At 42.5% G+C, this 12,001-nt stretch overlaps 1 protein-coding gene across 9 annotated transcripts in view; it reads left to right on the top strand.

Annotated features, from left to right (window-relative positions):
- Positions 1-12,001, top strand: part of sh3glb1 (SH3 domain containing GRB2 like, endophilin B1) — a 45,194-nt gene that overhangs the window by 14,120 nt on the left and 19,073 nt on the right. For all 9 annotated transcript variants that reach the window (XM_033029018.1, XM_033029021.1, XM_033029013.1 and 6 more), the window contains exons 2-5: positions 1,682-1,823; positions 3,036-3,164; positions 3,846-3,979; positions 5,756-5,848. In XM_033029018.1, coding sequence (XP_032884909.1) covers positions 1,682-1,823; positions 3,036-3,164; positions 3,846-3,979; positions 5,756-5,848 — 498 coding nt within the window. The remainder of the gene's footprint in view (positions 1-1,681; positions 1,824-3,035; positions 3,165-3,845; positions 3,980-5,755; positions 5,849-12,001) is intronic.

Here is a 12,001-nt window from a genome sequence, read left to right as displayed (position 1 = left end):
GTGTACGACATAACTAGTGTACGGGGTGATCGTTGGTCGACGTGGACTCGGTGGGCCGAAGGGCCTGTTTCCACACTGTATCTCTAAAACTAAACTAAACTCTTCATGGTGTCTGTAAGCCAAAAACAGTGTACAGTAAGAATTTGTACAGCAAATAATTTGCTTTAGCAATCTTCTATTGAAAAGAAGTATGTATATTATTACCAACTTAGTATTTATGGTTGAGGAGGGGGAAGGAAAAGGCCAGCTCTTAAGTGTTGCAAATTTTATCTTTGAAGAATTTTATGACCATTCTTATTTTAATGGTAGCAATGGATGGGAAAGGAAGTGAGTTATTTATGAATCTAATGATGGTGCTCTTCAACCTTCTGAAAGTGCTTTGAATACTTTCCTGTTGTGTAGATTTTTGCAACTCAGAGGAAGTTTCTGTTTGCACAGTTCACCAGCAGTGAATTTAGCTGTTCATGGACAATTCCAAGAAAATGATATGTGGGTTGTGCAGATAATACTGATGACTGCATTGAGTATTCATGGGACATGGAATTTTGTAACCTTGTGTAGGATAATTACCACTGAATACTAAGCAAATCAAATCTGCTGTTGATGCAACAGGAAGTAGCATAAGAGTTCATACAACAGCGGTTTGTAATGCAGTTGAATTCTGCAACTTCTAACAGCTGCTTTTAATACAAGATTCTTGGAAAGGTGTTGACAATTCTACAGAGTTTGCATCCATATGGAAGAAGCATAGCTGGGTTTTAACTTTAATAACATTAACTTTAATAACAATGTAAGAAAGTAATTTGGTGCCATATTTCAAGAAGAATTTTGGTGAACAATATTGGCACTTTATCTGAACTGTGGGGAGACATAATAGTACCCTGTAATTTTCTGTGTGTGTGTGTGTGTGTTGACAATTTTTAGTTTAGTTTAGAGATACAGCGCGGAAGCAGGCCCTTCGGCTCATTGGATCCACGCCGACCAGCGATCACCCGTACATTAACACTATTCTACACTAGGGACAATTTACAATTTTAGCTAAGCCAAAGGTTCATCAATTAGCACAATGAACATTCACTGAGCACCGTGAATGGGTTTATGAGAAACACAACAGTGGCCTTTTGATCTAACGCGAGTGTGAAGTTGGGTGTATTTCAGTAGTGGAAGCCACATTGGTCACATCTGATCTTTCTGATGCAAATCCTTGTGTCGACTTCCAGATTGTTGGTGTTTTGGTGCATTGACTTAGATGGTCCTTACTTGGGTAACTGGATGGAAGTAGTGCTTTGCCAGCTCACTTGCACCACATCACATAGTCTGGATGGGTGGTGGGTGTCTGGAATGTGTTGTCGGGGGTAGTGTGTGCCTGGAATGTGGATGGAGGTTAGATACGATTTGGGATGGTGGTAGCGGCAGATTTGATCATGGCATTTGAGGCTTTTAGATTAGGATTTGCAGGGAAAGGAAGGATACAGATCATGTGCAGGCAGGCAGGTGAGATTAGTTTATCGTGACATGTTCGCCAAAGGCGTTATAGGCTAAAGTGCCTGTTCCTGCACTGTACTGTTCTATGTCAATTGTTATTTGCAAGCTTCGTATCTGGGATCATAATGTGAAACGGAAACTGTTTTGAAAATGTAAGTTTGCACATTTTAATTTCCATCTCCTCATTTTGCTTCAGTTTACAGAGGAGAAGTTTGGTCAAGCTGAGAAGACAGAGTTGGATGCCCATCTGGAGAATCTGCTGAGCAAAGCAGAAAGTACCAAATTATGGACTGAAAAAATAATGAAGCAGACCGAAGTGTTGCTGCAGCCAAACCCAAGTAAGGAATTAAAAGGGACAAAGTACCAGCCATTTTGTGGTAATAAATGTAAATAAAGTCAAGTTTGTTTATGTGGTCCTTCATTGCAACACAGAAACAGATCATTCATCGCAACCAATCTAAATTGGATGTTGTAATTGAAATAAATGCACAGTGCTTCATGGATTTTCAATATGTTGATTGATGAATTTTTCATATTTAACATCAAGTCAATTGTGGAGGGTAAACGTTGTTAACAATTTTTAATATCTGATATAGAGCTAAAGTATTAGTTACATAGAGTCCTGCCGCACCAAAATGGGAACATCAGCCGTCATGTTCATGCTGACCATTTTACCCATTTACTCTGACCCCACTCTATCTACTTGGGGAGCTATTGACTTGTTCCCCAAGATCCCCTTTACATCATTGCTGTTAATGGTCCTGTCATTAACTGTACAGTTCCCCCTTAACTTTTGCTTTCCAAAGTGCAACACCATCACCCTTGTCTGGGCTAAATGTCATCAGCCATTTTCCCACCCACATTTGGACGGGGAATGATTTTTGCAGGTACATGTAACATTTTACACATAAAATAAACTGAACGTTTGTAACTTGACCTATATCCTGCTGCATTTTTTGACAGCCGCCTTCAACTTCTGAAACGCTACCAATTTCTGTGTCGTCTGCAAACTTACTAACCAACCCATCTACATTTTCGTTCAAGTCATTTATGCACATCACGAACAACAGGTTCCATCACCGATCATGCACACCGCTGATCACTGACCTTCAGTCAGAATAACACCTGGCCACCCTCACCACCTCTAGTTTTTGGGGTGAGGATGGGGATAAGTGATTAAGTGAAGCTGAAGCATAAGAAAGGTTTAGAGGGACATGGGCCAAATATAGGCAGGTAGGACAAGCATAGAAGAAGCATCTTGGTCAGCGTGGGTAAGTTGCACCGACAGGCCTGTTTCTATGCTCTGACTCTCCGAATCTCTCACTCTAAGCCCCGATTGACAATGTTCTATTTAAATGTTGGAATTGTTCCTAATTAATATCCAAAATAGTCAAGGGCTTAATCCTACATGAAGCATTCGTGCTGTTTAATCACCATAATTAACCCTGTCGGGATTCGGTGGTACTTTACAATGTGGGAAAAATCTACCTCATTTACCGTCTTATGATCTCTAAATTGGATTTTATTTGCTTCGCTCTTTTCATCCCTAGATACCAGAATAGAAGAATTTGTATATGAAAAACTGGATCGGAAAGTGCCTTCTCGAATAAATAATAGTGAACAGTTAGGCCAGTATATGCTTGATGCTGGAAATGAATTTGGCCCTGGAACTGCATATGGTAAGAGGATAAAGTAATTTACAAAAAAAATAATCTTCCATTTCTGCTGCTGAGTATAGCTATATATTATTTATTTTGAGTTCTAAACACATGAAGGTTGACTGGTCATAATTTCACAATGTGCCCAAAGGCATGATAGATGGAAGTGGCCTTCTGTGTTATAATTCCATGAAAGAGGCAGTTCTGCAGTTTCCACCAGTAGTCTTTATCTTGATGAATTTCCTCTTTCGTCCTCTTGTTAGAGTTGCATCACCTGATTCCATCTTGTGATCAGAATCAGAAAAATGTATTAGTTTTGGTAATCATTGCTTTAAGATGGCTGGCACAGAGCTCTCCTCTTTAAAATCAAATTTTTAACTGTTACTATCAATTGGGAATAGCTTTTGAGTGCAAATGATATTGATCTCGGATTGCTACTTGTTTGAAGCTTAATTTTTAATCATAGTGAAATCATGGTTTACCAGGCAATAAAGACCGTTGGAAAATGAATTTCAGGATTTATAATTTTGAAGATAACAACAGAACATATTTTTGTGAGGCGACTGGATTGACAGAGTAACATTTCAAGTCAAGGATTATTTCTCCAGTCATGCTTGATGTCTTTGGCATAGCAGAAAGATTATGTAAATACAAATCATTTTTATAAATGGGCAGTCATTCCAAAGTGTTTCTCCCCAACAGGCAGTGCTCTCATTAAATGTGGAGAAAATGAAAACCGAATTGGTGCTGCAGAGAGGGAACTAATACACACAGCAGCAGTTAATTTTTTGTCACCCCTTAGGAACTTCCTAGAAGGAGACTACAAAACAATATCAGTAAGTTTGAGTTACTTTGTCTTGGATCTTCACTCGTATAGCATTGCTGCATAAAGCCTCGATGATTGTTGCTGTTCTCCACTTCCCCTGACCTGTCTTTACTCAAGGATGTGAATTTCCCCTCATTCCTGGCATACGCCCCATAGCTCAAAGCTAGACCACTTTCAAAGGTGGCAAAGTGGTGCAGCTATAGAGTTGCTGCTTTACAGTGCCAAAGGCCAGAGTTCAATCCTGACTACGGGTGCTGTCTGTATGGAGTTTGTATGTTCGCCCTGCCTCCCCGTGGGTTTTCTCCAGGTGCTCCAGTTTCCTCCCACATTCCAAAGACGTGTAGATTTGTTTATTAATCATCTTCTGTAAAATTGTCCCTAGTATGTAGAATAGAACTAGTGTATGGGTGATCGCTGGTCGGTGCGGACTCAGTGGGTCGAATCCACGCTGTATTTCAACCAAATTACATTTTCGATGCTCAAAGAGTGAACTGATGGTAACTCAGCTCTCTGTACTTAGTTTTTATACTTTCCACTAACATGGTGGAAAATACTGTCTTCTGCTATTGCACGGCATTGCTGGCTCTAAATTAAAACTGTGGATTGAACGCTGAGTAGAGTATAATTTTTGTATAGACGTTGAGTATAATTTTTTTAATTATAAACGCTAGATGCAGGAAATGTTCCCGATGTTGGGGGAGTCCAGAACCAGGGCCACAGTTTAAGAATTTAGAACTGAGATGAGGAAAAACTTTTTCACACAGAGTTGTGACTTGTCGAATTCAAAGGGATATGGGGAGTAGGTAGGAACGGGGTACTGATTGGGGATGATCAGCCATGATCACATTGCTCCTGCACCAATCCAAGATCGTGAGGGTGCTATTTATAAATGAGCCACTCATTTAATACAAAGGTGAAGGAGAGGCCCATAGATGCTTCGCAAGAAAGGGGTGAAATGTAATAGTGGATAGATGGGAATACGCATTTGAGCCTCCATTAAGAATAACCATAATCTTGATAGATGGCTTGATCTATTCCTAGTCAGACAACGGCACATTATGTATTTGCCTTTACTAGTCCCATTTACACATCCCCATCCCACAATTTGGTCCATCACCTTCTATGTCTAGACAATTCAAGTGTTTAAAAAGATGCTCCATCAATGAAGGATAGGTTAGTGAAGGGAGTATTTGGTACACTTGTCCCCACAGGCCAAGGCATTGCAAATTAGTTAGGATGCCATATTGCAGCTGTATAAATGTTGGTCACATCACACGCACAGGGTCACCACGCTACAAGAAAGATGTGGCGTTAGAGAGAACACAAAAGGGATTGACCAGGATATTTACTAGAAAGGAGGATTTTCCTTATAAGCAAAAATTTGATAGAAAGGGGTCTTACTGGAAGTTGAGTGGTGGTTAAAGGAGTATATAAAATCGAGGGGTTAAAGGTTAGATGGGCTTTTAAGGTGGGGGGAGTCTAAAGCTAGAGAGCATAGATTTAAGGCGAGAGGCACGAATTTAAAGGAGATTTGAGGGGAAGGTTTTTCCACACACAAATGATGATGCACACACTGTTCAGTTAAATATTGTTAAGCACCTGACTTGTTTAGCGCCATCCATAACACATGTGTTTAAAAGTAAAGAATACTTGCAAAATTGTGCGGCACTACTCTGACAGCTATAAAATGGCAAAGCAACGTTTTAAAGCAGTAGCAAGTCATTTTTTGTTCACTGGACAATTAGCTTCATTGAGAATGATCGTTCCTTCATGACAATCGTTTCAGAAAGAACGCAAGCTCTTGCAGAATAAAAGACTGGATTTAGATGCGGCGAAAGCAAGACTGAGGAAGGCAAAAGTCTCAGAGTCCCGTTCGGCTGTAAGTAAAGCACATAAAAGTGGTATCATTTAAGGGCGACGCATTGGCGCAGCGGTAGAGTTTGTACATTCTCCCCGTGACCGTGTGGGTTTTCTCCGAAATCTTCAGTTTCCTCACAAACTCCAAAGACGTACATTTGTAGGTTAATTGGCTCGGTATAAATGTAAAATTGTCCCTAGTGTGTGAGGGATAGTGTTAATGTGCGGGGATCGCTGGTCGGTGCAGACTCAGTGGACCGAAGGGCCTGTTTCCACGCTGTTTCTCTAAACTAAACTAAAATGAAACATTCAGTCCCTAATACATTGGATATTCCAAATGAAGATTAGTGAGGGGAGCCTAGTAAGTAAGTAAGTTTATTGGCCAAGTATTCACATACAAGGAATTTGCCTTCGTGCTCCGCTCACAAGTAACAACATGACATACAGTGACAGTTACGAATCACTCAGAAAACACTAAACATTAATAATAATAAAACATTAATGATAAAACACCATTGATCAAGCATGTGAACCAACAAAATACCAGATCAAATGGAGGCTACAGATTTTTGGCTGTTGAGTAGAGCAACTACTCGTGGATAAAAAATGTTTTTATGCCTGGCTGTGGCAGCTTTGACAGTCCGGAGTCGCCTTCCAGAGGGAAGTGATTCAAAGAGTTTGTGGCCAGGGTGAGAGGGGTCAGAGATGATCTTGCTCTTGCCCGTGAGGGGAGCCTAGTGCAGAGAGTTTCCATGCTCATGAAATTTGAAAGTGATTTCTATTAGATTATATTAATTCTCGAATTGTTTTAAGCATAATCATTGTATGACAGTAATTTGGTTTGGAAATTTGTGTGCAAAATTGCAGAGAAACCGAAGTGTGATTTCTTCTAACTATGCCACATTTTGAGTTAATGTAGTTTTCCACTGCATGAGTAGCTGATAGAAAATGCCCTAATAGATTTATGTTAAGGACAGTGTGAATATGACTCTATGAAGTATAAAGTTAGTACTTACAAATGTAGATGTGTAATGTATTGTGAATAGTTTAATGGACCATGTCTCTGATAGCATTCTCACCTCAAGTCAGAGATTATAAATTTGTCCCATTCCAGATACTTGAGCACTAATATCTAATTGAGTGCATGTTTCTGATGAGATTTTAAACCAAGTTTCTGGCAGCCTTTTGGATGTACATTAAAAAAAATCCCTTGAACTGTTTCAAAAAAAATATAGAAGAATGGGGATGGCACGGTGGCGCAACGGTTGAGTTGCTGCCTTGCAGTGCCAGAGATCTGCATTTGAATCTGACCACGGGTGCCATCTACACAGAGTTTGTACGTTCTCCCCGTGACTGCGTGGGGTTTGGCTTTCTCCCACATTCCAAAAGACGTACAAGTTTGCAGGTTCATTGGCATCGGCAAGAATTGTAAATTGTCCTTCGTGTGTAGGATAGTGCTAATGTACAGGGATCGATAATCGGCGCGGACTTGGTTGGCTGAAGGGTCTTTTGCCACACCGTATCTCTAAACTAAACTAAACTTCCACTCTGTGCCTTGCCAGTATTTGTACCGCAAGATAAATCACTTCTACAAATCAGCTGGTTAATATCATGTTACTGTCTGGGACCTCAGTAGTCAGAAGTCAGCTGACACACTTCCTGCATTTCAACAGTGATTAGACTGGAAACATATTTCAATTCTGGTATTGTACTTTGGCGTGCCCAAATGTACAAATGACAGCACAATCCAAATTGCGTAATAATGGTCATAAGGTCATGTGATAGGAGCAGAATTGGTCCATTTGGCTCATCAAGTCTACTCTATCATTCAATCATGGCTGATCTATCTCCTCCTCCTAACCCCATTATCCTGCCTTCTCCCCATAACCCCGACACCCGTACTAATCAAGAATCTATCTATCTCTGCCTTAAATATCCATTGGTCTCTACAGCCTTCTGTGGCAAAGAATTCCACACATTCACCACCCTCTGAATAAATAAATTCCTCCTCACCTTCCTAAAGGAACGTCCTTTAATTCTGAGGCTATGACGTCTAGTCCTCGACTCTCCCACTCTATGGTTACAACAGTGCTGACAGAAACTGTTTGTTATCTCCTAGTTCCTAATCAGTGTTTTGTAGTTCAAAAGCTGAAGGAAATAGCAAAATCTGAGGAGAGTCATGAACATATCTACAAACCCATTGCTTTTCCTCTAAATTCACTGAAGTCTAATAAAGATAAATTACGGAGAATAAAATTAAATGTGACCTTGGGTGGCAGTGTCTGTATCACAATACAACATGTCCTTGCTTGCTTTATGAACTGTCATGATCCAAACAATGGTTTGGGTATTATTTAGATTTAAGATTTGCTTTCATGATGAATCAATGTTCTAACCTAATCAGGATCTTGGTCCAATCCCCCAAACTAAACACAGTATTCCCAATTTCTGTCAGGAGCTCTGTTCAACTGAAAGTGTATGTAACTCTTTACATGGTGTTGGGTTAGAAACAGGAAGGAAGAAAGGAGGAAGTTTTGTGTCTACATATATTGAGCTGTTTGGGGAATTTGGGAGGTTTGGGAATTTATTGTGTTCCTGGCAAAAGTGCGTGCTAGGAATGGGAGGAAGATTTTTTTTTTACAAAAGCAGTGATCTTCATTAAGAATATTTCAAGGAACAATTACCACGTGTAGACCTTAATTATTTTTCTACTCAATAAATGGTTTTCCATTTAAAGCATATCATTAGTACTAATTGAAAACGTTGGTACCTAAGCCTGTTCTTAAGAAGAATGGTCAATGTATATTCACTGATTGGAAACCTGTGACTAGTAGGACGGCGCAGCGGCAACATTGCTGACTTGCTGCACCAAAGACCCGGTTCGATCCTGGCTGCGGGTGCTGTATGTACAGAGTCTGTACGTTCTCCCCATGACCTGGGTGGGTTTTCTCAAGGTGCTTCGGTTTCCTCCCACACTCCAAAGATATGTAGGTTAATTGGCTACGGTAAAATTGTAAATTGTCCCCAGTGTGTGCAGGATAGTGTTGGTGTGCGGGGATTGATGGTCAACATGGACTTGGTGGGCTGAAGGCCCTGTTATCGCACTACTGACCTCCTCTCCACCATTCTCCCCCTGGACTCAGCCCCCATCTCACCTGATGATCTCACAAACCATCTCAACTCCACCTTGTCTACCTCCCTTAACACTATGGCCCCCCTCAAAACAAGAACCGTAACTTTCAACACATCTTCACCCTGGTACACACCTGCACTTCGTAAACTGAAACAGACTGGTCGCCGTATTGAACGACTCACAAAGAAATCCACCTTGAAGCTTACAAACTCCACCTCACTGATTACAAAGATGCCCTCATTGCTGCAAAATCTGCCTACCTCTCCTCCATATTCACTGATCCCTGCCTAAACCACAGAACCCTCTTCTCCACAGTGGGCAACCTCCTCAAGCGTCGACCAAACACTCTCCCTACCTCTACCCCGGATCTCTGCAACTCATTCCTCCACTTTTTCGCTGATAAAATCAGCACCATCTATCAATCTTTATCCCCTGTACCCGACTCCCCAGCATCTACTCCACCACCTACCAAGGCCCCTCCTTTCAACATCTCCACTGACCTCCTTACCCCTCCTCCACACTGCTTCCTCTCCCAGTTTGACCTGGTCACCCCTATTGAAATCTCCAAACTCATCAGCTCTTCCAAACCCACTACCTGTTCCCTCGACCCTCTCCCCACTCCCCTGCTGAAGTTCTGCCTCCCTGTTCTCTGCCCCTACCTCACTAATCTCTTCAACTCCTCATTGTCCCAAGGAATTGTCCCCTCCGCTTTCAAAACTGCTGCTGTTACATCAATCTTAAAGAAACCTGGTCTTGATCCCTCCTCTCTCATTAACTACCGCCCAATCTCAAACCTCCCCTTTCTTTCAAAAACCCTGGAGCGTATCGTTGCGCCGCAACTTCATTCCCACCTCCTTGCGTATAACTCACTTGAACCCCTCCAATCTGGCTTTTGCCCCCTCCATAGCACAGAAACTGCTCTCCTCAAAGTCCTCAACGACCCCCTCATCTCTGCTGACACTGGTTCCCTCAACATCCTCATCCTCCTCGACCTGAGCGCAGTCTTCGATACAGTGAACCACTACATCCTGCTCACCAGACTCAAAGACCTCGGCATTGAAGGCTCTGCACTCAGCTGGCTCCGTTCCTACCTTTCCAACAGATCCCACTTCATCTCTCTCTCCACAACCACACCTCTGCTACAGCCACAGTCACTCAAGGCGTTCCCCAAGGCTCCGTACTCGGCCCCCTCCTCTTCATCATCTACATCCTCCCCCTTGGTCTGATACTCCGCCACTTCAACCTGGACTTCCACTGTTACGCCGATGACACCCAGATCTACCTCGGCACCAAATCCCCCCACAACCCCCCCCCTCTCCCATATCAACTCCTGTTTGTCAGCTATAAAAACCTGGATGCAACATAACTTCCTCAAACTCAACAGCGATAAGACAGAATTACTCCTCATAGGCTCCAAAGCCACACTCAGCAAAATCAATAACCCCACTCTCACCATCGACGGCACCACTGTCTCCCCATCTCCCAAGGCCCCCAACCTTGGCGTGATCTTTGATTCCACCCTCTCCCTTGAGCCTCACATCCGCCATGTCATTAAAACCTCCTTCTTTCATCTCCGCAACATCGCCAAACTCAGACCCTCTCTCACACCTCCCGCTGCTGAAAGACTCATCCATGCCTTCATCTCCTCCCGACTGGACTATTGCAACTCACTTCTCCTTGGCATCAGCTCCACCTACATCAACCGACTCCAACTGGTCCAGAACGCAGCCGCCCGACTCATCACCCACACCAAATCCTGGCATCACATCACTCCAGTCCTCAAACAACTTCACTGGCTTCCCATCTCCCACCGGATCACCTACAAAATCCTGATCCTCACCTACAAAGCCCTCCACCATCTGGCCCCCCCATATCTCACTGACCTCCTCTCCCCCTACCAACCCTCACGGTCCCTCAGATCCACATCAGCCGGTCTCCTCTCCATCCACAAGTCCAACCTCCGCAGTTTTGGGTACAGAGCCTTCTGCAGGGCAGCTCCCAGGCTCTGGAACTCCCTCCCCCAACTGAACCGCAATTCCATGTCCCTCACCATCTTCCAGTCCCGCCTCAAGACCCATCTCTTCATCTCTGCCTATCCTTAGCCCTACGTCCCCCTCCCTTTTCATCTGTGCATTAATTGCCTCATATTGTGTTTTGAATTGTATTCTGTCTTTACTTTGTGTACTAGTCATGTCTTTACTATTTATTTCATTCCCCTTACATGTTTTTCCTCTACCTGCTAAATTTTTGTGAGGTGTCCTTGAGACTCTTGAAAGGCGCCCATAAATAAAATGTATTATTATTATTATTATTACTACATCTCTAAACTAAACTATCTAAACATGGAGATGCATAAGATTAGGGTAAGGGGTGAGAGGGAGTGGGGGAGAGAGACTTCTTACCCAGGGAGTGGTTGGATCCTAGAACGCGTGGACTGAGTGGCTGATGGAGGCAAGTAATGTCACATTTGAATTGCCAAGGTATTCGAAAGCCTTGGACAGGTATGAGAATGTTATGGTTGTGGGCCGAAGGGCTTGTTTATGGACTCCAACTCTACTGAGGAATAAAGGATTTGGATAAAGCCCCAAAGTGCAGGAATATTGTGTCTAAAGACCACTGAAGAAGGTAAAGCGAAAATATTGTGCATTAAAACAGTGAGAGTTAGCGATATAATTGACCGATGGGGCTGTAAAAAGCTGTATGAAGAGTTATGAGATAGCAGTGATTGAAGCGAAGGGGTGATGAATTAATACAGGTATGGTCATGCGCTAACTCTTGCTAACCTTAATATGATTTAACTTGGAGGAACTTTGAATCTTTCCCAAGTTACGAAGATACTCTTGATATTCTAATGGATTGGGCCCCTACATTGTGTGTGGAAATAAAAAGAACTTACTCCCACGGCTGTACATCGAATGACTGCATTTGTAACAGCAGGAACTATTCAAGTCCAACAGTTGACCAACAAATGTGTTCTTGACTAGCAAGACCTTTGGAATGGTGCTGCATTGAGTAGGCACATTGCCCTTTTATATTTGTGTC

Source organism: Amblyraja radiata, chromosome 10 (assembly GCF_010909765.2).
Source record: "Amblyraja radiata isolate CabotCenter1 chromosome 10, sAmbRad1.1.pri, whole genome shotgun sequence".
Lineage (NCBI taxonomy): Eukaryota > Metazoa > Chordata > Chondrichthyes > Rajiformes > Rajidae > Amblyraja > Amblyraja radiata.
Note: the sequence above shows the minus strand (reverse complement) of the source record. Positions and strands in the feature narration are given on the sequence as shown.